The sequence below is a fragment of the Hipposideros armiger genome, unplaced genomic scaffold, assembly GCF_001890085.2.
Source record: "Hipposideros armiger isolate ML-2016 unplaced genomic scaffold, ASM189008v1 scaffold_981, whole genome shotgun sequence".
NCBI lineage: Eukaryota > Metazoa > Chordata > Mammalia > Chiroptera > Hipposideridae > Hipposideros > Hipposideros armiger.
In genome coordinates, this window is record NW_017732331.1 from 56264 (window position 1) to 82258 (window position 25995).

The 25995-nt window shown below is 41.0% G+C and overlaps 1 protein-coding gene and 1 pseudogene across 2 annotated transcripts in view; both read right to left on the reverse strand.

Moving 5' to 3' along the window:
* Nucleotides 1-25995, reverse strand: part of STARD3NL (STARD3 N-terminal like) — a 54507-nt gene that overhangs the window by 19800 nt on the left and 8712 nt on the right. For both annotated transcript variants that reach the window (XM_019631054.1, XM_019631055.1), the window contains one exon: nt 2019-2301. In XM_019631054.1, the coding sequence (XP_019486599.1) occupies nt 2019-2243 (225 nt within the window). In that variant the 5' untranslated portion in view covers nt 2244-2301. The remainder of the gene's footprint in view (nt 1-2018; nt 2302-25995) is intronic.
* Nucleotides 15552-17594, reverse strand: LOC109375605 (protein fem-1 homolog A-like; annotated as a pseudogene).

Genomic DNA, 25995 nt, shown 5'->3' on the forward strand with positions numbered 1-25995 from the left:
TCTGTGTCATCTTTTAATTTTATAACTGGGGAAACTGGCAGTCAGTGAAAAGGTCAGGATAAAAACACATTTCATAATCGCTAGGCCTGGTGATTGTTCATTAATACCATGTCACACAGATGTAAGCCGGTTTCTTCTCATGAACAAGAACAGAGTACAGAGCACTTCACCTCCAGTTCAATTTTCTTGATGCAATAAAAAAGGAGAGAAGTGAGAAGTGCGGTCTCGTGAAGCCCACCAGAGCTCTGCCCCATGGCTTCCCTCACTTAAAAGCATGTAGCGATATTAGTGGTAAATCAAAGAAGTTCTTGATTTTATCTGTCACCACAATAATTTGTAAGTGTGTGCTCCCTTGAAACTGCTGCTCTGCTTTCCTGTTAAAAGATGCATTTCTTCTTCATCTGTCATTACACAGCTGTGAGTTCTAAAAACATATTACTCCTTTAAACTATACATTAAATATTTTCTTTAATGTGTCCATGTGGGTAACAAATAGTAAAAAGAGGTGCTCTAAATTATTGTGTCATATCACTGGACTGTTTGGTTTTAAACAAAAATAAGTGCTACATTAACAGAAGGGAAATCTGTAAACAGAAACCTAACAGTAGATGCATGTGGTAGATTACTGCAATTCTGGGACAATCTTATTTTCTGATGTAAGTATCTGCTTTCATAAAGAGTTTTGTTCCTCTATTAGGATTCATGATGAAATCAAATGAGTCCAATGACCTTAATTACTAAGAGTCTAAAGTTAAAATTGCCGTTATGATTCAGAATATTAGAGTTTAGATTAAGATGTTGACACTATAAAACGGCAAAATTAAAAATTATTTCCAAACAGAAATCTCAGCATCTTTTAATATTTTTTCTATTTTAATAAATTTATCACAAAGCACCTAAGCACTGCCTAGCAAAGAATAATCTCTTAATAACAAACAGTTAATAACTATTACTACCTAGGCCTTAGCAAATATTTCTTGGAAATAAATGAACTGTTGAAAATGGAGGAAGCAGACAGCTTTTGCCTGGGAGGAAAGCATCCTGAAAGAGTTTACCTATTTGTTGGTAAGGAATGTAAACAGAACCAAGGCTTTGGGAAGAAACAGATATATTGGGTTAAATAAAATATATGATTAAAATACATTGTACCTGTTTACTTTTACTTGTATTAAAGAAATGTAGCAACTAGAAAACTTAAAATTACATATGAGGTTTGCATTATATTTGTATTGGACTGTACTAGTCTAGACAATTATTTAGCTGTATAACTGCATAACCCTGACAAAATATAGACAGAGCTCCAAATGCCTCTAAGATATTTTTTTGATGAAATATGAATAATCTCTTTGCAAAATGAAAAGAATACATGCCAAATCCTAAATATGGGAATCAGAAAAGTAGTTGCAATACCTGAAACATATTCCAGGAGCTCCATCTTTTAGAGAAGGGCCAGCAATCGTTTTGTAAAAAGGGCCAGGGAGTAAATAGTTCTGCCTCTGTGGGCCGGACTCTGTCAGAACTACACAACTCCTCAGCACAAAAGCCAGCCAGCCACAGGTACTATCTAAACAGATGGGCAGGGCTGTATTCCAATAAAACTTTACTTATAAAAACAGGTCAGCTGAATTTGGCCCCAGGCTGTAGTCTGCCAACTCCTGTTATAGCGCAAAACACCATGAATCCACATTTCAAAATCCCAAAGTGAGTTTTAAATTAATCAGGTTTGTTTTAAAGAGTAACAGTAAAGAAAAAGAGATGTCCAAATCAGCTGGAGAAGGCCAATGTTGCTTCATATGGGAAAAAAAAAAATGAAATTCACTATATGAGTGAGAAATGATGAAAGAAAGAAAGAAAGAAAGAAAGAAAGAAAGAAAGAAAGAAAGAAAGAAAGAAAGAAAGAAAGAAAGGAAGGAAGGAAGGAAGGAAGGAAGGAAGGAAGGAAGAAAAAGAAAGAAAAGGAAAATTATTTTTTCTTTCTGGAAACAATTCTTATAAAATTATGGGGAAAAAATACTTACATTTAACTCTATTATCCACAGTAATGTTACAAATAAGAGGTCAAAGGTGACAAACAAACAGAAAGTCCTCCTGACATCAGATATGCCTTTCTTTTCCCTTCCTTCATAGGACTCGATCCTGGCCATGAGGTGTGTAGGGTTGATGGAATGGACATCACGTAAAGAAGCATGAGAGCTCTGGCTCCCTGTGAGAGCGTTCTCCATGTCTTCTGGCAGGGGGTTCATCCTGAAGAGGGGTTAAAGGAGCCTTTCTTCAACTCCACCATCCCTAGACAGAAGAGATCTTTGGGGAACAAAAGAGAAACACCATGTTAAATCAGAGTTCACCTCACACTACAGTGATACCCCCTCCATCGTGCACCTGTTTCTCTGAGCATCATGTCCTAACTGAAAACATTTATGTCTTTGATGGAGACATAAAGAGAAAGTGATATGAGAATAGATTCTTGATGTTATCAATCAATATGACAAAATAGCTATTATAGGAAAGAATGGCAGTAAAGAAAAATGCAAACTTACAGTGGTAAAGGACAAAGGCAGGACGTTCACCACAACAAAAAGGCATGCCTGGGACCTGGAGCAAGCCTCTTGGTGAACCAGCCAGGCCAGTTCTCTTGCTGTGCCAGGAAGAAAAGCTCTAAATTCTGTAAGTGTCATTACATGGACTGGGAAAACATTTCCTGAATACCTTCCTAGAGAGTGCATCACCAGACCATGTAAACGAGCTATAAAAACTTTGTTTCCTAAAGAGCGATTGCTTTCCACCAAAGGAGTCTCATAACCCGAACTGAGCTTTTCTCCATCACCACTTAATGAATAAGCATGTTTCTGGGCCTCTTCTTAGAAAAGAAGAATGCACACTGCAAAAAGTTCAGCAATACCCAAATGCCCCACTATAATTTACAGCAGTTACAGTCCTATGTGGAGATCCAGGACCTCCTCACCCAAGGCCAGTGTGTGCCTCTATAGAAAAAAGATTAAGTGATCTAAATGACCTGAAATCTTCATGGATAAGGCAGCCATCAAACAGAGAGTATGGTGGGTGGTATTTTCGTTTGCCAAATATTCCAGTTTTGCTCCCTGTGGTACCTGTCCCTGTGGGAGGATTACATTATATTTTCCTCTAACTCGACTGAACTCATGTGTCTTTCTTTGGCCACCGTAACGTGGGCAGTTTTTGTGTCACTTGCGTCCACATCTGAAGAACCAGAGTGCATGGTTCATCATGCTCTCTTTTTTTTCTACCATAATGATTGGCAACGTCCAGATAAAGATTTTCAAGGTGGGTAAAATAAACTTTCTAAACATTGCTGGAATTTCCCTAAAGTAAAACAATTCCACTTGGTCCTATTCACAGTCCAGAACTCGGTCTCTTTATACTCGATCCTCATTTCTCTCCCTTCCCACACTTAGGAACAAAAGTCCTTTCCATATTTTCATACAAGTGGTGATAAAATGACATGATTCTTTGAAAGCAATTCAGTTATATGAACTAAAGATACTTTAAAATATTCATACTTCTTGATCTAGTAACCCTGCTTCGGGAAATCTAAACAAAATTAAATGTAGACCTTCAAGGCAAACTTTGATCTAAGTCTTGGTGGCCAGGTTAGTGATGACATGTGAGCAAGAGGTAGAATGACTACAGAAACAAGCTTGGTCAAGTTCTATTTCTTGGACTGAGAAGTGCTAACATGGCTGTGCTCACTTAGTAAAAATTTGACATAGGCAGTAGTTTCAGTGGTGTGTTTTGTGAAAAATTCAAATGCTGTACACTTACGTGCATGTACACATACATGAATTGTGTGTATGTTATCTTTCAATAAACATCTATTTTAAAAGACTATCCTGGAAAACATGGCGGCGGTGAGAAGGGCTCCCTGAATTCTCCACTGCAAATCGCCGCAATTTGAACAGCTGGAGCTCGACAAACAAACCTCTACCGAGCACGCTGAGCAGCGAAGGGACTCCCATGCCAAGTACTTAAAGGTGGGCGGACGGACCGGCCAGTGGGGGAAGTAAGAGGACAGACGTGTGGAGCCACAGCCCACACCGGTGGCGTTTGAGACTCAGGGTCTCCGAGAGCAGATCGGAGAGAGTCCCCCGCGACTGGCTCCCCGCACCTCCAGCCCGCGCGCCAGGGCAGAATCCTCAGGCCGGGCGAGCAGAGGTACAGTCTGTCCGCGCCCCCGGCTGCAGAGCTGTAGGAAGCCAGGACACAGCACAGGCGTTTGCAGCTTCAAGGCGGGCTCAGCCTCTGGGCCAACCTTCCCGCTGGGAGTGTGACAGGAGGGAGCCCCAGGGCACTGCGGACTCTGAGGCAGTAACCTCTAACTGGCTGAGCAGAAGAGGGAAGCCAGAAGCGTGGAGACGCAGCCACACCGCAGCTGTGGAGACACAAGCTGCAGCACCAAGGGTGGGCTCCTGGAGCGCAGCAGGGGCTCTGCTGGAGAGTCTGAGCTCAAAACAGTGAGGCGGCTTTTTTTTTCCCCCACTTTCTTTCTTGGACAGAAAAAAAAAACCCCAAAAAACTGCATAGATAAGAGCCCACCCTCACCCTCCCTCAGGAACCTTGGCCCTCACCTTGCCAGAGTCTTAGGTTGGCCCCTAAAGAGAGGAATAAGGACAGATTACAGAGGCGCTCCTACTCCCAGGGGGTTGAGAAACCCCGCATGAGAAGAGGCTGCAGGAGTGTGGGCCTAAACACACCGCCCCTGCCCCCGCCTCTCCTGTGAGGCTCCAGAGGCCAAGCAACTATAGCGGCTGTGTCACTCAGGCCTCCCAGGCAGGTGGCTTCTAGCAGCTCTGAAATCTCCACCACCACATCAGCCCCCAGTGGAAAGAGTGCCTGGAGACGCACAACCAGCCCTCTGGCTACGCAGCACTCAGCGTGCCTCTGGGCAGGCGGGAGCAGAAACAGCACTGACTTGGTAAAAAAAACTACTAATCACACCTCATAACCCCACTCATCTAAAATAGACCTGCATGACCAGGGTCACTCTAGGCGCCAGGCAGGCAGCTCGGCCCCCACAAGACGCATAGGAGTGTGTGTACAGCAGAGGAAAGCCTGAGGAAAGTGTGGAGGACTTCAGCCAAGATTGGCACTGGTTGTTTCTTGTTTTTCTTTTTGTTTTTTTTTGTTTGTTTGTATGTATTTTGGGGGTTTTTTTAGTGTGTTATAGAGTTGTTGTTAATTGGTTCTTTTGGATGTTTTGGGGGGGGGTTTTCATTGGTTGCTTGTATTAATTGTTTTTGGTTTATTCTATTTCATTATTATTTTGTTTTTAATATAGGCATATAAAAAGGAGAATACATGTGGATATATACGTTCATATATATGGGGGTGTAGATATATTTTTTTCTTTTTACTTTTTTTTCTCTCTCTTTCCTTCTTTCTTTCCTACCCTCTCTCTCTCCCTTCTTTTCTGCTCTCTTGTCACTATACTACTTTTCCTCCTCCTTTCCATTTTTTTCTGCAATTTTTTTTTTGGCCATTGCTATTTTGTTTCTCGAGTTTATTTTATTTTTTATTTTATTCTATTTTTATTTTATTTTGTTTTGCTACTTGTTCCTTGTTTTTTGTTGTTTTGTTTCTGTTGATTTGTTTTTTCCTTTTGTATGCTTGATATTTCTGTACATGTTGAGTGTAGTACATGATGGTTGTTTTGCACATCTGAGAGTATCTGGTTACCTTTGGTGGCTGTTGTGGCTGTGCTTGTTGATCTCTTTTACTCTAAAACCCACTCTGCAGCAGGGCCCATCCAAAGAGGCACAAGAATCATCACACCCAGAGACCAACTTTAGATAAAACCAGAGCATTACGGGGTCTGACCTACAAGAGTCACACCCAAAGGAAAATCACTACAGCCACAAGACCCCATAGGGGACAAGCCTCATCAGAGAGGTCAAACCTCACACAGCAGCTCATAAACTGTGGACACAGCTAATCCTCATGGTTAGTCAGCCTGGAAGTCAATCCCACCTACTGACAAGCCAAGGCAGTCAAAACTCGACCTCAACAGGAAAATACACACAACACAAGGAACACCTCTGGTACACACACAAAGGAGAAAAGGGAGTCTAAGTAATTCAAATATAAAGGACCACATAAGTCCACCCAGAAAAGACAGTGAGATCTAGGGGAACTACCTATTACACCGAAGCAAACACAAAAAGTAAGCCAGAATGGGGAAACAAAGAAACACAGCCCAAATAAAAGAACAGAAGCAACCTCCTGAATCAGTGGAACTAGAGGAAATAGAGATAAACAACCTATCTGACACAGAGTTCAGAACACTGATTATTAGCATGTTTAAGGAAATAGAGAATTTAAAGAGGGATACGGAACCCAAAAAAACAACCAGCTAAATTACAGAATACAATTAATGAATTTAATAACAAATTCAAGGAATTACTAGCAAATTGGATGAAGCAGAGGATCGAATCAGTGGCTTAGAAGACAAGATAGCAGAGATCATCCAACTGGAACAACAAAAAGAAAAACATTGAAAACAGCTTATGAGAGCTGGGGCACAACATCAAACGCAACAACATGCGCATCATAGGAATACCAGAAGGAGAAGAGAGGGAGCAAGGGATCGAGAACATATATGAAGTAATAATGTCTGAAAACTTCCCTAACCTGGCAAAAGAAATTGACATACAAGCACAGGAGGTGCAGAGAGTTCCAACCAAGATGATTCCAAACAGGCCCACACCAAGACACATTATAGTGAAGCTGACAAGGGTTAAAGAAAAAGACAGAATCCTAAAAGCAGCAAGGGACAGGCAGCAAGTTACTTACAAGGGCACCCCCATAAGATTATCAGCCAATTTTTCTACAGAAAATCTGCAGGCCAGAAGGGAGTGGCAGAAGGTCTTCAAAGCGATGAAAAACAAAGGCCTACAACCTAGATTGCTTTATTCAGCAAGGTTATCCTTTAAAATTGAAGGAGAGATAAAGAGCTTCCCAGAAAAGAATAAGCTGAGGGAGTTCATTACCACCAAGCCAGCATTGCAGGAAATGTTAAAAGCTCCCAACAAACAAAAGCCCTGGACCAGATGGCTTCACAAGTGAATTTTACCAATCATTCAAAAAAGAATTATCACCTATTCTTCTCAAACTATTCCAAAAAATCCAGAAGGAGGGAAGGCTCCCAAACTCTTTCTATGAAGCACAATCACCATGATTCCAAAACCAGACAAAGACAGTACAAAAAAGAAAAACTACAGGCCAATATATCTGATGAACATAGATGCAAAAATCCTCAACAAAATCTTAGCAAACAGAATTCAGCAATATATTAAGAAGATCATACATCATGACCAAGTGGGTTTCATCCATAGTACTCAAGGTTGGTTCAACATCCGAAAATCAATTAATGTGATACACCACATCAACAAAATGAAAAATAAATATCATATGGTCGTATCAATAGATGCAGTAAAAGCATTTCACAAAATACAACAGTCATTTATGATAAAAACTCAGCAAAGTGGGAATAGAGAGATCATATCTCAACATAACAAAGGCCATATATGATAAAACCACAGTTAACATCATACTCAATGGGGAAAAGCTAAAACTATTCCCTTTAAGATCAGGAACAAGACAAGGCTGTCCACTTTCTCCACTTTTATTCAACACAGTTCTGGAAGTTCTAGCCACAGCAATCAGACAAGAAAAAAATAAATAAAAGGCATACAAATTGGTAAGGAGGGAGAAAATTGTCATTATATGCAGATGCCATGATACTATATATACAGAACCCCAAAGACTCCATCAAAAAACTGTTGGAATTGATAAATGAATTCAGCAAGGTAGCAGGATACAAAATCAATATTCAGAAATCAGTTGCATTTGTATATACCAATAATAAACTATTGGAGGGAGAAATTAAGAAAATAATTCCATTTACAATTGCTCCAAGAACTATAAAATACCTGGGAATAAAGTTTACCAAAGAATAAAAGACCTGTACTCTGAAAATTATAAGACACTGAAGAAATAAAAGAAGATACAAACAAATGGAAAAACCTTCCATGCTCATGGATAGGAAGAATTAATATAGTTAAAATGTCCATACTGCCTAAAGCAATATATAGATTCAATGCAATTCCTATCAAACTGCCTAGGGTGTTTTTCACAGAAATAGAAAATATAATCCTAAAATTTATATGGAACCAAAAAAGACCCCAAATAGCCACGGCAATCCTGAGAAATAAGAACAAAGTCGGAGCATCACGCTACCAGACATTAAAACGTACTACAAGCCTACAGTAATCAAAACAGTATGGTACTGGCATAAAAACAGGCACATAGATCAATGGAACAGAATAACGAGTCCAGAATTAAATCCAGGCATATACGGGCAGTTAGTCTATGACAATGGAAGCAAGAATTTACATTGGGGTAGAGATAGTCTATTTAATAAATGGTGCTGGAAAAACTGGACTGACACATGCAAAAAATGAAACTGGACCACCTCCTTACACCATATACAAGAACACATTCAAAATGGATTAAAGACTTAAATGTAAGACCTGAAACCATAAAACTCCTAGAAGAAAATATAGGGAGTAAATTTGCAGACATTACCCTGAGCAATATTTTTACTGATACATCCGCATGGGCAAGGGGTGTAAAAGAAAAAATGAACATATGGGACTACATCAAACTTAAAAGTTTTTTTACAACAAAGGAAGCCATCAATAAAACAAAAAGGAAGCCTACTGAATGGGAGAAGATATTTGTCAGTGATATATCTGATAAGGGGTTAATATCCAAACTTTATAAAACACTCATGCAACTCAACACCAAAAAAACAAACAACCCAATTAAAAAATGGGCAGAGGATATGAAGAGACATTTCCCTAAAGAGGACATACAGATGGCGAACAGGCATATGTAAAGAATGCTCAACTTCACTAATCATTAGAGAGATGCAAATAAAAACTACAATGAGATACCACTTCACTCTGGTCAGAATGGCTATCATCAATAAATCAACAAACAACAAATGCTGACGAGGCTGTGGGCAAAAGGGAACACTGGTGCATTGCTGGTGGGACTGCAGATTGGTGCGGCCACTATGGAAATCAGTATGGAGGTATCTCAAAAAACTGGAAATGGAACTACCTTATGACCCAACAATTCCACTCTTAGGTATTTATGCAGAAAAACCCAAGACACTAATTTGAAAAAACATATGCACCCCTATGTTAATTGCAGCGCTACTGACAATAGCCAAGAGTTGGAAACAACTGAAATGTCCATCGGTAGAGACTGGATCAAGAAATATGGTACATTTACACAATGGAGTATTACTCAGCTATAAAGAAGGAAATCGTATCATTTGCAATGATATGGATGGAACTAAAGAACATTATGCTAAGTGAAATAAGTCAGTCGGAGAAAGACAAATATCATATGATCTCATAAGTGGAATCTAAAAAACTGAATAAATGAGAAATGTAAACAAAAATAGTTTCAGAGACACAGAGGAAAAATGGGGTTGCTAGTTGGGAGCGGGTGAGGATGAAGGAGAAGGGGAAGGGATGAGACAATGCAAATTGGTAACTACAATATGGCCTTAGGGATAGAAAAGACAGTCTGAGGAATATAATCAATTATGTTGTAAATATTTTTTAGGGGGCCAGTTGGACTCATGTCTTATTAAGGAGACCACTACAAAACAGTGTAGAGGCCTGACCACTGCACTATATTTCTGAAGCTGATGTTGAATAATATTGTATGTTAACTACAATTATATATACATATAGTCACGGGATGTAGAGTAGAGTGTGGGAATGGAGACAATGGAATTGCAATAGATAAGTATGACATCGGGGGTGGGAGGGCAGTGGATGGGAGGATGGGGGTTACTTTGTGAGGGGCGAAAAGGATAACTATTGCATTGTTCTGTACACCTGAAACTAATAATATAAAATTAAAATTAAAATTAAAAAATTAAAAAATAAAAAGACTATCATAATATATCTATAATAATCCCAATTAGAAAACAACCTAAATATCTAACGATAGGGTATAATTAGATAAATCATGGTACAGTCATAGTACAATAATTAAAATAGATACTATAAAGCATTTATAATAACTTGGAAAATGCTTAGTATAATGGTAACTCTATTAAAATCTGGATACTAAATGGAATATACACAAAAATGAGGTATAATCAAAATATATGGTGAATGTTTAAATAAAAAAAATTATTACAGTAAAAGACAAATTGCCATTAATCCCCCTCAGAATACTCCCCCTTGCTTCAAACACACTTATCCCATCATCCTTGCCACTTTCTGAAGCAGTTTTGGAAGTCCTCTTTCATGACTGTCTTTAGTTGCACTGTTGTGGCTGCCTCGATGCCCTGAATTGATAAAAAACATTTACCTTTTGTGGTCATTTTGACTTTGGGGAAGAGCCAGAAGTCTCATGGTGCCACATCCAGTAAATAAGGTAGATGAGGACACACCATAATGTTTTTATTTGACAGAAATTGCCATACCAGAAGCGACGTGTGACATGATGCCTTTCCATTGTGATCACAAAATACAGTGAATGCTGCTGCTGAGTGCCATCCAGTGGAAAGGCAAGGATCTTCAATACGGGAAGCGGCGTGTCGAAGCTTAGTAACAGTGTCTGACAAGTTTCAACTTGTTCAGTGCAGTTAATTGGGGGTGAGCTACGGTTAAGAGAAGGTGTGTTTTAAAGTGTACTGTAAATCATCTTCCACCATGACAACGCTCTGTATCACACATCGCTTCTAGTATACAGCAATTTCTGCCAAATAAAAACATTACAGTGTGTCCTCATCCACCTTATTTACTGGATATGGCACCGTGTGACTTCAGGCTCTTCCCCAAAGTCAAAATGATTCAGGACATCGAGGCAGCCATGACAGCGCAACTAAAGACACTCACGAAAGAAGACTTCCAGAACTGCTTCAGAAAGTGGCAAGAACGGTGAGATAAGTGTGTTGGAAGTGAGGGGGAGTATTTTGAGGGGGATTAATGGCAATGTGTCTTTTACTGTAATAATTTTTTTTTTATTTAAGCATTCACCATATTGTTTGATCACACCTTGTAGACATATTGGGTTGTTGGAAAAGTCATGACGCACTTTTGCAACAAAAAACATAGAAAAAAACTTCATGACTTTTCTGATAACCCAATAGTATGTTCACAACTTTGTAAAATATCAAAAACCAAATTTTTAAAAGAATATATCTATGAAATATATCAGATATTAATACTGATTATCTCTGACTGATAAGATTTATATTCCCCGCCCCTTTTACTTTTACCATATTTTTCTAATGCTATTTTGCACAGAATTTTGGTTGCTGGAAAACTCATGACGTATTTTTTCTATGTTTTCCATTGCAAAAAATATGTCATGACTTTTCCGACAACCCAATACATTTACAACAGGAGGGACTAAAATTCAAATGCAACTTTATAAGCATCCTGGACAGATGTCCCAGGAGTTTATGATGCTATTTCCGCTCTTTTCAACCCATCTGGGCAACACTAGATAACAGCATCTCGGTCGCTCAATTTGCCTCCTCAGAGTGAGCAAATCAGCAAAGTATTTTGAAAAGCTTAACAGGAGTCCACTTCAGTGTCTTGTAAAAGGAAATATAAAGTTCCAAAAATTGAAATTATTTTTACAGTTTCTGTCTCAATGAGATCAATACCATCATAGTAGAAGGAATACCAATGGCATATTCCCCAGAACAGTTGCTCTAAAAACAAAGCCTGCAAAATACTAAGGTTATCTGCCATCCTTTTAAGAATTAATTCTGGAACAATAAGTGAAAATAAATGTTAAGTAGTATATTTTTTGTGATGAAAAACACATTTCAGAGTGTAAAAATATATCTGAGATACTCTCTAAAACTGAATGTGGATATAGACATATTTCTGCAACAACACATGCTACATTAAGAAAAAGCAATTCAGATATTTTTAAGTCAGTCTAATAATTTATTAGCAACTATATTTAAAAATTAATGGAAATTCTTAAATCCACAAAACTATACAGAAGATCACAATTCATACTCAGGATTGTTTTAGGAAGAAAATCAATCCCAAGGTAATTATTGGGTTGTCGGACAAGTCATGATGTATTTTGTCTATGTTTTTCAAAGGTCATTTATTTATATAAAGAACAAAGATATATCGTCCGTTTTGTTCGATAACCTTTTGCCACCTTTCAGTGAGCTTCATAATTCCTCATTCATAGAAGGACCTGTCTTTATTTGCAAAAAACTGAACAAGGTGCTGATTCACAGCCTCATCTGAATTGAACGTTATACCACGCAAGGAGTTTTGAAGAGAGCGAAACAAGTGGAAGTCTGACGGTGCAAGGTCAGGCGAGTATGGTGGGTGTGGCAACACATCCCATTCAAGCTCCAATAATTTTTGACGGCTGATCAAACTTGTGTGTGTCTCACACTGTCACGATGGAACACAACTCCTTTACAATTAACAGCCTCTGGACATTTATGGATGATGGATTCGCTCAAACTGTCCAAATGCCAACAGTATACACTCGAATTGTTTGTTTGGTTCCTTGGTAGGACCTTGAAAAACACGACACCTTTAAAATCCCACCACACTGAGAGCATAACCTTCCTCTGATGAATGTCTGCTTTCGATGTCGTTTGAGGTGAATCATCACGTCAGGACCAAAACCGTTTGCGCACCACACTGTTGTAAATAATCCACTTCTCATCACCAGTTATCAATCGCTTCAAAGAAGGATTGTTTTCCTCAAGTTTAATGAGCATATTGCAGATGTTTATACGTGCCGTCAAATGAACTTCTTTGAGTTCATGCAGAACCCAAATGTCAAGCTTGCTTACATATCCCAGCTTCTTCAGGTGGTCGTGAATGCTTGAATGATGGATGTTCAATGTTTCTGCAATCTCTCCTGTCAGGTAACGTGGGTTTGACTTCATCAATGCCTTTATTTTGTCGTCATCTCAGTGGGCCTCCCTGAACGAGGAGCATCATTGAGATCAAAATCACCAGCATGGAATTTTGTGAACCATTGTTGCCACTGAAGTTCTTGTAGAACATTGTCACCATAAACTTTATGCAACTTTTTACAAGCTTGATGTGCGTTCTTCCCTTAATGGAAGTAAAGCAGTAAAAAAAGATGGCAAAAATGCACAACTTGGTCTTCCATCTTCAACTTGTTGAAAAATATCCAAAACTCAACCAAATCACTCAATTTTTTTAAATGAAGCTAGAACTGTCAGCTGTCAAATGACATACCAATAACATAGATGCGAATGACTCTAGTACTTCCAAAAATGAACTAGTGCCATCTGTCGCAAATATGCATCATGACTTTTCCAACAACCCAATAATTTGCCAACTGAAAATAAGTGAAATATTTTTCTTAAAAGAAAAAAAGATTTATGTACATGTGTGAAACTCTGCAAGACTTCTTATAGATTTGCTTATATCATCAGGACTACAGTGGGGGAAAGAAGGGGAAAATTTTGAAACAAAATAATAATACTGCTCTCTGAGAATTAAACTATAAATTCAACAAGCAATGAATCAAGAGAAGATGTACTGTGTCCTTAAAGAAGCAAACTGGATTACAGGCCCTGATTTGAGAACAAGCCGACAAGACACGTTCAGATTTGAAGAGGGGAAGAGGGAATGTGCCCCTAAGAAAGGGGAGGGTCAGTCTGGCAAACACAAGGAGTGTCACAAACTAACGGTGGCTGTGCCCAACCAGGTGGCACTCTTCAGGTGGGGGCCCCTTGCCTATATTTCCAGTCCACTGGCCAGATTATTTCTATGATTAATATAATGGCATAGGGTATTATCAGTGCCTTTTGTCACTGAACAACTTAGTAATTTCCTGTAGGCCTCCCACAACCTTTTTATTCATCTATATATATTTTTTTCCACAAATTAAATGGCCTCATTTCTTTATTCCATGCTTTGGGACAGTGGCTGTGTTTCCCACCTCAATGGAAGGTAAAACCTCGTCCTGTAAATAAATACCATCCTAACTAACACTTCGAATCCACAGGAGACTGAGTTTTCTCAGAGGACGAAACATCCAGTCACCTGCTGTGGCTTCCGAAAGCCTCCGTGTAGCTGCCAGTTGAGAAGCTGCGAAGAGGCGTGGGGTGAGGATGCCACTGTCCTGAATGTGACCTTTCTCTTGAGCTTCTGTCCCCTTCTGTCATTCACTGCTCTCCAAACAGGCCAAGAACAGTCTCCTTCTGCCCCCAGGGCATATGCAGTACCGCATGAGAAAAATCTCCCCATAGCAGGTTCTCCAGCGTGAGCGCATTACACCCCAAGTGATGGGAAGCCAAGATTTTGTACCATCTCAGCTCTCAGCATCCAGTGTCTCATCCAGCTGACTTATTGACTTAACACCACACTTAGGGTTTTCTCAGGAAGCCCTGGAAACAGGTCCTTGAGCATCTGTAAGAGGGGGTGGAGCCACCGGGGGCAGCTATGCCCACAACGGAACTGCACTAGCACTTGAGTCATGGGGCTGAAGCAGCCTGCAGTTTTAAGTCAGAAACTGAAAACCACCAAGCCTCAAAACAACTTTGCTAGTCTTTCGCTTGTGGGAAACTCACACCAAGCTCAGCTCCTTGGGCTTTGACCTGATTTCTTGTTTACAAAAAATTCTTCTCTAATAAGGATGGGAATATGGGAAGCCCAAGTAAGAGGAAAACGATTAAAGTTTTAGGAAATGTACATTCACTTGCGTTTTAGGGACCAATACCATGGTCTTCCTCCCTCATAAAATTCTTCACACAACAAAGCTAGCTCCTGATAGCCTTGGCCACCCTGAGGCACGACAAAACCCTTGGTGCATGACATTAACTTAGCAAGTCTTAAAGACAATTTCAAATTTTTAAGGAAAAAAAATATATGGCAGCATAACCCCAGGACTCCTGTGCAATGCCAGTTACATGCCCACCTACTAAATAAACAGAACACCAAAGCAGCCGAAAGCTCTGCAAGTGGCAGGCTGCCCTGGGAAGACAGCCCTGCCAGGCCCCGACTGTGGCAATGCGGGAGGGATCAGGGTGTGACTGTGCTGGAAAAAGTGACAGGTGGTCTTACTTCCTGAGTCTCCAACTTCCCACCTTGGGAGCCCCCAGTCCTAACACTGCATTCTGTGCCTGGGTTTATCCAGCAATGTAAGGGGCGGAGGAAGACAGACATGCTTCTCAGCTTCTTCCCATTTCTGGTAGGGGAGAAAAGCAATGGCTTCAATCTCTCTGCCTCTAGATAAGAATGCAAACTCTTCAGAGTCCAGGCGGATAGAATGTGTGGGAGGACATGTGTCCTCTCCAAATTATGGATGGGTGTGTGTGCTCCTGGAGAAAGACAATCTCTGAGCACGTGGTCCTGAAGGCTTCTAGCACCAACAGCTCGCTAACTGCTTCCCCCACTCTCTGCAGAGGTGAAGGGCCATGCAGGTGGGAGAGCCCTTCTCCTATTTCGCGCCACTGGAAGCGCTCACCGAGAGGGCAAGGGCGCGTGTGGGCTGGATCTCTCTGGGTTTCCCCCTCTCAGGACCCTGTCAGTGCAGTTCAATGAGGCCTCCAGCTGCTCCGGGATGAAGCCTTTGTAGGGGAACTTGTTCTTGTCCAGGGCGTGGGCCACAAGGCACTGTAAGGTGACGTGGTTAAAGGGCTGAATGGTGCTCTTGGCCAGCAGCTTCTCATCTGGCAGCTCATAGGCCAATTTCTTGAAGGCGTTGGTGGCGTCCATTTGGGGCCCCGCCTCAATCAGGGCATTCATGATCCCCGGGCAATTGTTCTGGGTCGCAGTGTGCACAGGGGTGTTGTTGTCCAAGTCCCGGCTGTCTGGGTTGGCCCTGCAGTCCAGCAGCACCCTGACCACCTGGAGGGAGAGGAATCTGCCCACAGGATAGCGGCCCATGTTCATCCTCTCGCTGTCCATGGCCATGTGCAGAGGGGTGAAGCCGCTCTGCCCCGGGGGGCACACTTCAGCAGCCGGTAGACGGTCTGGTGCTTCAGATGCTCCTTCTCAGCTGTGCACTCCACCTTTTCCAACACACAGAGCTGGTGGAGGATGACGGCCAGGGCCTTGGTGAACCGGACCGAGTCCCCGGATCCTTGGGCAGCTGCAGGGCCCATTCCACTTCCAGAACCCCTGGCAGGGCGCCCCCATGAGGTCTGCAAAGGCTATTTACGTGCCCAAATTGCCGTTGGCCGCCGGGTCCTAGAGCACATAAGAGAAGAATTCGGCAAAGGAGAGGAAGCTGCTGATGGTCCTGGGGCTCAGAGGCTCCAGGCTGTTTTGTTGCATGTCCAGGGCATACTTCCACAGGTGGATGCAGTGCTCGAAATTGCCTGTGGGGTCAGCATACACCGCGCCCCTGTAACGGATATAATATTATAATAGGAAGTGTCTGGATAAGAGGGACCTAGGATGCACTGTCGGGTCAACATGGCCTGCATGCGCATCTGTCCCGGTCGGTTATAAGTGCTTTCAATTCCTCAGTGGTGTTCACCTCCCTGGAACAGTCATAGGCCAGGACCAGCTGAGGGAATTCTGGTTTGGGCAGATACGCACCCACCTGGTGACGCAGTTCCATAGCCCATCTCCAGTATTTCAGGACCCCAAGCAGATCCCGCTTCTTATCCACATAGGTGGCTCCCAACAATTCCAAGTCTTCCACAGCAGCTTCCCAGCTGGTGGGGGTAGCAGCTCTCGTAAGATTCACCACTGAGTGGTTTCTCTACTGAGGAGCTGCAGCAGCAAACCCCCTGGGGATGCACACGTCCTGGGCTGGTGGAGGGGCCTTCTCGGGTCAGGCCTGGCCACGTCTCCCCCTCAGCAGGCTGCTCCTGGATGAGGTTCTCTAGGATGGTGGTGTGGCCCGTCATGCTGGCCGCCAGCAGCGGGGTCATGCCGTAGCCGTTGTGTCCCATGCGGGCGTCGCACCCGAGCTGCAGCTGCAGGATCTCCAGACTGCCGAACTCAGCACAGCCGTGCAGGGCCGTGGTGCCCTTGGCGCTGCGCTGGCTCACCTGGGCGCCCTGCTCCAGTCGGTAGCGGACGAGCTCACGGTGGCCCTTGTAACAGACCATGAAGCACATGTGCCTGTGGGCCACCTCCAGGTCAGCCTGGCACTCACTCACCAATTACCACACCACCTCCTGGTGCCCATCCAAGTAGGCGACAGGTGAGACCATGGAGTTGGTACGTGTGGTGTGGTTCACCGAGGCCCTGTGGCACAGCAGGCACTACACCACATCCAGGTGACCCGTGGCCACGGTGGCGTGCTCTCAACAGTGCTGCCATGGAAGTGCATTGAGTGGCCCGCCTCCATGCTGGCGCCATACTGGTCCAGCAGGTACTTGATCACGTCCAGGTGGCCATAGCATGGGGCAATGAGCACCAACATCTCCCGCCAGCCACCTCGCCTGCCAGCTCATCCAGCTCTTCCCTGCTCCAGCTGCTGAGCAGCTTTTGCAGCAGCTGAAGCCTGCCATCGCGGGCTGCATTGCCTAGGACGGTGCAGAGGTCCATGGTCCCGGCCTCCACCAGGCGAAAGGGCTGGCTGTTGAGGGAAGGGGAGAAGGTAGGCTAGGGCCCGAAAAGGCAGGCGGCAACCTTCACCCTCTCCCTGGCCGCCATCTTAGGGGCTCGAAATAGGAGAAAGGCTCTCCAGGCTCTGTGGACCCTCACCTCTGCAGAGAGTGGGGTAAACAGTGAACTGTTGGTGCTGGAAGCCTTCAGGAGCACGTGGTTTTTAATTTGGGGGGACTGACACAGTTTTAAACTTTGTAGGACTCTTCATTTCCATGCAGACATGTGTTGCCTTCTACTTTTCTTAAAATGTGGCTCTCTCAAGTTTCTTATTCTCCAGGTTTTGAAAGAGGCATAGGGAAATACATTTGTGATATGAGAAAAACAACAGTGTAAGCTAAAAGAAAATTGGCAACTGACAATCAGCCTTGGGAGACAAGGAACTGGAGGCAAACAGGAGAGGGCTGTGTGCCTGATCTTCAGGGCCATATGTGTGGACAGAGAGGGCACACTGTTGATTTATCAGTAGAAGCCAGAAATCTCAACTGCAATTGGAAATTTATCAAATATCAACCATTAGTTCAATGAAAAAAAAAATGAAAGCACCAAAGATCAAGGAAAACTATTTACCTATAAATCACCATCTGGACTTTACTTTCCTAAGCTTTTCTGCAAAGAAAAACTTGTGTAAACCAAAAAATATCTACCCATGATAAAGATGTGATCAAAATTCAGCTGCAAAAGAATAAAAATATTAAATAGTCATTCTAATACATGGAGAAAGAAATCTATACATGAAAATATACTGAAGATTTTATTTAAAAGTCAATAAAACAAAACCATGGGTTATGTCATAGAAGGAACTGTAGATAAATAACATATGGTTTTAGGATGAGTAAGTTCTTCCTAAGAAAATCTACAAAGGGAAACAGGTCTAAACACATAAAAATAAAAAACTTCTCTATCTCAAAAACATTAAAAGTGAAACTTAAAAGCAATGAAAGACATAATGAAATCCTTAAAACTCAATTCGAAAAATGAGCAAAGAAAGACAAGGAACTAAGAAAAATGAATGTATTGATAAACTAAAAAAATAATAATAATTCTCACCCAACCCTTGTAAGTTTCTTAAAGAAACAGATTAAATCTATGAGATCATTTATTAGTTTCCTGGGACCTTCTGGCAGACCACAAACTCCTTAATCTTGCTCACCCTAGCACATGATCTACTCTGTCTACTTCTCCAGAACCACGCTAACAATCAGCAGCAGTTTGCTAAAGGAATCGCGTTCTCTGGAATCTCTGTATTTTTCCGTCTCCTTATCTCTATGGCTGTTATGCTTCCTATAAGCCTTAACTCAAAGGTCACTTTCTTAGGGAAGCTTTTGCTTCCTCCCATTCGTCCACACCTATCAGAGAACAGTGTAGACAGAACTCTATCTATAATGATATCTACCATGCTGCATCAAGATTATTTTTGCTCCACAGTTTTTCTTTAAAAAAGTAATAGCTTACTTAGAATGCTGTGGTTCACCTGTTTATCAGTCCCTTCATTCTGGGTTTCATCCTGGGAATGGGAAGAAACTAGAGACCAAATAAATAAATAAATAAATAGAGACCATTTCAAACAGCATCAAAACATAACACGCTAAGAAATAAATTTAACAAAAATGTGCAAGTTCTCAACACTGAAAACTATAAAACACTGCTTAGAGAAATAAAAGAAGATGAAAATAAATGGAGAGATATACCATGTTTATGGATATGAAGAATTCACACTGTTAATATTTCAATTCTCCCTAAATTGATCTACAGATTCAACTCAATCCCAGTCAGAATCCCATCAGGTTGTTTTGTAGAAATTGACAGGATAATTCTAAAAGTATATAGAAATGCAAAGAAATGAGAATATACAAAGCAATCTTGAAAAAGAACAAAATTGGAAGACTCACAGTGACTAACTTAAAATACTTTCTATAATATAAAACTCCAGTAATTAAAACAGAGTGGTACTAACATAAGGATTAGTAAATAGAACAATGGAAAATGGAGAGCCTAGAAATAGACCAGAACTTATATGATCACTGTACTTTGGACAAAGATGTCAAAGAAATCCAATGGAGAAAAGAAAGTTTGTTTTCAATAAATGATGCTGGGCCAACCAGATATCAAAATGGAATAAAACAAAAAATAAACAAAAAACAAAACCTTGAACCCTAACTCACATCATGCAAAAAATAAGAATGTGCAGGAGAATATTTTTACAACCTTTTTGTAGGCAAAGATTTTTTTAGAGAAAACACAAAAAGCCATAATCATTGAAAAAATATTGTATAGGCTCTTTTGAGTGGTTCCCGTGGGCCAATGTGAGATAACTTGAATGTGAAAATGAGTAATGACAGTAATGCTTGAAATTTATGTTGGAAACATTAAAAAGAGAGACGGGATAGAAGTTCTTTACAGGAAAAAAAAGTCAGATAAAAAAGGTAGAAGAAATAATAAAATTAGAAAAGTCAAGTTTGTAACCCCGTTGAAGTAACTGATTTAGGTAAAGATTTTCAATGGGTGCTAAAAATTATTAAAAGGTTGTTAGAGAATAGGATCTTTATAGTCTCACAGTGTTGTCCCTCAGATTATTTAATTCCATTAGGGATAATATACTTTTACAGTGGAGATCTGGCAGTCACCACCTATATACCAAGTAATCAAACAATATCTCCATAACTGAAAAAGCTGACCTGATGTACCTTCTGACGCCACTCATTAAGAAGTACATACTATCAATTGCCAATTATAACATACCCTTGTAAAAAATGTTTAACCTGAATTTAGTCATAAGGAAACAATCAGACAAACACAGTATGTAGGACATTCTACAAAAAAGCTATCATGAACTCTTCAGAGAAGTCAATATGGTGAAAAGCAAAACAAAAAGAAGGAAAACTGGTATGAATACTATTCAAACTTAAAAAAGCATAAAGAGACATGACCATCAAATGCAATGCACAAGCCTACACTGAATCTTAAATTAAAAAAAAATGCTACAAAAGACAACTGAGGAATTGATTATCGTTTAGAATCCTGGTTATACAGGAGAGTACGTCAGTGCTGAAGTACTGAGTAGTATATGCCATGATGTACACAGCTTAACTCATGAATAGTTCAGAAAAACGTAAGAACATAAGGATGCTTTGGGATGGAGTTGCTCCATCCATCCACCCATCCATCCACCCAGTATATATAAACATATATACAATATAAATGTATTTAAATGTAATGTGTATATAGTAGATAATGGAGAAAATAAACCGGAAGAAACACTGCTAAGAGTCCTCTGAAATCCAGTCAGGAGGCTCTTAAGGAAGTGGGGCTTATGCACACTTGTGCCTCCGTTCTCATTGCTGCTACGAAGTTGCCAAACCTATTGCTAAACTCAGCTCAAGGACATCCTAGAGCCACAAGCACCCTGGAGCACTGCTCCATGGACATATGTGGACTTTACTTCCTTCCTCGTAGTTTTCACTTCCCTTGTTTGTATATTGGAACGAACCAATCTCCTTCATTTGCATGGAAGAACTACGTTTTGTGGTTTCGGCCTTTATAAACCCTGCCTTTCTTTTCTCCCAAGTGCAATTTGGGTTGCTACCTGAATCTGCGTCTCTGGGACTGCAATACTTTTGCTCAAAAAACTGCCTTTTGTTCTTTATTACAGCCTGAACCTCTTCTTTGGTTAACAGTACACATACACATATGTAGGTACAAAGAGAGTAAAGGCAAATTTTCATTGTGAAAAAAAATAATTAAATTAACTTTGCTGTAAGTATGAGCTACCTTAAGAGCACAGAGTAAGGAACCAGAATTATCCTAGAAAAACCTCTTACATAATTCTACAAAATACAATGGACATGAGCTTTGTACACACATCTTTGTATAATAATTATTTTGTACACAACAGTTTGTGACGCAGTGACAGATTAAAAGGAAAACCTATATATGATTTCTGGGGTCCAAATCATTCTGCCCTTTATATAACTATTAAACTACCTAGACACAAATGGAGATTTGGGTGTACGAGTCAAAGGCTTCTAAATTCTAAAGTACTTATGAGTGCAGGCAGGAGTCATTCTGTCTGAATCTTGAGCCAATGTCAAAAACCTAATAATGGTCTTTTTGTTGTTGTCTTAGGGCTTAAATGAAACAGTGGAGTGTACATTGTGCAACGGTTTGGGGTCTAAAGTTTCCTCAGTTTTTTAGTGAAAATGTGCACAAGATATCACTTTACTACAAGCTTTTAAAAGCCAAATTCATCCTTCATTTGTTCCATACATTCATACTCAAACACCCCAGACACTTGGCCAGAGCGTCACCTACCAGGGCTTAGGCGCACGGCGGTGTTGTTTTCATGCAGCTGACACTGCACTGGTCCCTGCACCTCACAGCATTTCCTCTGGTCTCTTGCTTTTCTTTAAGAATTTGTTAAGTCCAACTCCATAGTAATATGTCTAGCTATAATTTCATGGTTTCATCCCAAATATCTACTTTCTAGGTCTCATATTCTCTAGTGTTGTATACATTTGTTTGGAATGTGATGAAAGCTTTTATTCCATCCTGATAAGTGTGGTCAGTCTTCACTGCTGTGCATTCTGCCCTTTTCCTTCCACACATCCAAGGCTCTCTATTATTAAGGCTTGATGTCATTTCTTGCAGTCTTGTCTCATTCACTAATTTCTGTTAACATCAGCAGATGAGAGTAATTGTGTGCACATAAACAGAATTTAACCTTCTGACAATCTGCTTCAAGACTCAGAATTATTTAGAAATTATGATCACTGACTTGGAAAAATTAAAGCAGAAAATATGTTATGGTGTTTTTAAGTCACTCCTCTAACAGACACTAATTTATCTCCCAAACCTGTTCTTATAGTAATTTAATTTCTAAAGGATCTACTTCTGTAGCAATATTAAAAATATTAGTGAACTTTGATATATAACATAGAGAGAAATATTAAGATTTAAAGATGCTGCGTAAATGTATACCAATGTTTTCAAAATGTATGAGGTAAACTAAAACATATATTGAGAAACTGAATCTGGATGTATGCTACAAGATCTAAGAATTCCACTTGATAATTTTTGAAAATTCAAAGTTTGCCAAGAATATACTACATCTACTTTATATTTACTCCACAAACACTTTTTGAGCACCAAAAATGTGTCAGGTCTTCCTCTGAGCACTGGGGGATGTAGCAATGAACAAAACTGGAAAATTTCCTACCCTCACAGAGCTTACCTTCTAGAGGAAAGGGACAGACGATAAACAAAGGGGCACTGTGATTTTAACTGAGCGGTCAGGATGCCCTGATTGAGAAGGTGGAGCCAAGACTGGCAGGAGATACCAGAGAAATGCCATGAAGGGATCAGGAGGATGAGCGCTGCAGGCAGAGGAGGGTGGAAACGGCCATGTAGGCGTTCAGTCAGGTCATCAGCTTTCAGCTCTGCTAGAGCGAAGTGACAGAGTGGGAGAACAGCAGGAGTTGGTAACAGAGAATGTAACACGTGGCAAAGGACTTTACACTCCAAGATTAAGACTCTAAATGATGGGAAGACATTGGGAGGTTTTCAGCAGAAGAGAAACATGATCCAGCTAAAGCTTTAAGAGGCTCTCCAGCTGAGAGAACCACAGAAGCAGGGAGACCCGTTAGGGACTATGGTAACAATTTATGAGAGAGACGACATGCTGACTTCGTAGATTAGGGTGGTGGTAGTGGAGTGGTGAGGACTGACTGGTTCTAAATACAGAGCCAAAAGCATTAGGTGACAGAATGGGCACGGGGTATGGGAAAAAGGAAGAAGGAGAAATGCCGGATTTATAACCTGAGGAAATGGAAGGATGGAGTTGCTATTTACTGAAATGGAGAAGACAGAGGCGGGCAACTTTGAAAAAGATATCAGTGCAGTTTGGACACGTGAAATATGAGATGCTCATTAATACTCAAGTGGAGAAAAAGTAAGTGGTTGGATATAAGTCACGCGTTCAGGGGACAGATCTGAACTAGAGATATAAATTTGGGAGTCAACAGTATATAGATGGAGGTTAAACCTTTGAGATATAAAAGAAATTTGAATGTTCTCCCTTTTTTTCTCATAAAAGAAGAGAAAAAATACAAAGAAAATGCACTTATTTGTATAACAAAAAATAATTATGAGGTGGGCCCTCTTTAAGTCCACCAAGAGTTCCCACTTCATTAAATAATAAGCCTTGAACACCTACAAAATGTAAAACCCCAAGCAGACATTCAAAATGATTCAAAAGGTAATGCAAGAGTCCCCCGGCTCTCAGCGGAACTTCCATCTAGTGGAGAAGAGAGATATATGAACATTGCATGGGAATGACTGAAGAGAAGGGAAAGAAGTCAAGTGTATACTCTTGACAATAACCATGCCCCTTGGAAGTTGTTTGGTCCAGGGGAAGATGAGCCAGCTGCAGAGAAGGAGGACATCTGATTATGTATATTTGTTCTTCCATAGATGACAGGTTGGCAAAATGGCAGCATGCCATGGAGTGGCCAGAGTCACGTCGGGTGGTACATGCTGTTAGCTCACCACCCCTGCAGGGGTCAGTAAATTGGCAACCAGCACTGTCACCCATTGATGTTATATCAACAGCACTGTCTGAGTCAGCTGGCTGGCATGTTACAGCTACATTCAAAAAAACATCTCACTGGAGAACAAGAATGTTCTTTTATTGGTTTCTCATCTTTTTCAGAAGCTGCTATTTGTGGCCCAGAAGAGCTGGGAACACAGTGTCACTCTAACAACCTTCCTCCAGCTTCTACTGTGTCTCTCCAGCCTCTGATTCTCCTCCGAGTAGCTCTCTTCTGGTGTTCAAATTGATTTTGCAGCTTTTGTCCCTTTCTCGGCTTCAGCTCTATCTTCTACACCCAAATATTTTCTCCACAGCTCACTTAGAAACAACTCTGTCTTCATCTTCCGGGTCACAGGTCACATGGGGTCACATAACCCCCTTTTCCTTCATGTGTCAAAGCCATTTCCACAAGTAGAAAAGGTAGCTGATTTTTTTTGGCTGCTGACTGCCCATCATATTCCAGAACTTTTTCCTTTTCCCACAGAACAAAATCTACTTTTAGTTTTCCAAAAAAAAAATCACAATAGATCAGTTATAAAATAACCTGGTGGCTATGGAGTTTCCACTGTTTTTTCCAATTTTGACCTCATTAGCACTCTCAGCCATCAGCAGATGGTAATTCTGAAGAATCATGTAAGCTCCTTAGTTTACACAGTCTCATGAATATTTAAAGCTCCCTCTGAGAGATGTGTTGCCAGCTTTAGCAGTACTGGAGTCAACAGTCATATTACTGCATAGATAGAAGGAGGTCCCTCACCTAAGGAACTTGAAATATTTTCTAATGCATATGAGGATATCTCTGCACCACGTAACACCACTTCTTCAGTACTTACTACAAGCAATTTTCAAACAAATGCTCTCAATTATCAGGACAGAACTGATGGTCTTATTGATCCAGATCTGAGAATCACTACTATCTCAAGGTAGTGAGTGAGCTCACTGCTCTCCTAGGAATAGGAGGGTGGCTGAAAGTGTATGCTTCTTTAGTAACTACTTTCTTCATCTTAAAGACTAAGAATTAATAATGTGTTCATTGCATATTCTTCATAGTCACCCCCAAACCTATCTTCTCTGCATGAGAAAACAGGAACTAAATTCCAAGTAGCCAGCCGCTGAGTAGACAGCAAAGCCCAGGAGGCTATACAGAGTCAAGCTGGGCTTTCTTTTCCTTCAACAACACAAGACTGCTCCTCTGGAAGGGGGGAGGTAAGGGTTCCTGCAAGTGTCACTCTAGTTGACAGAGCCACCATCTACTCAGTGCTCCTGGAGTGGCTACAGTTGGTAGAAGGGGCACACTAACAGCAATGCTATGTTATTGGGTTGTCGGAAAAGTCATGATGTATTTTTTCTATGTTTTTCGTTGCAAAAATGCATCACGACTTTTCCGACAACCCAGTAGATGTAACACCGGCTGCCCCTGCAGTTTTCCAAGGCAAACTTCGTATTTCACAAACTACAGAAAGTTGATAAAAGGGAATACCATTCACACCTTTGCCCAGGAGTATCTACCAACAGGCAGAAGTTATATGTCACCTTCTATACTATGATATGCAAGGATGGCACACAGTTCCTAAAAAATTATTAATCTCTACCATGAATGAAGGTTTGAGGTCCAAAGCTTGGTGCATGTGACAGATAAGAAAATTTAATCTCAAAACCCTGACGCCTAGGTTCCTTTTCTTTTTTTCATTTCTTTTTTTCAAACTTCTTAGGCAGTCATACAGGAAACCAGACCCTCAGCAATCAGCATCAGAG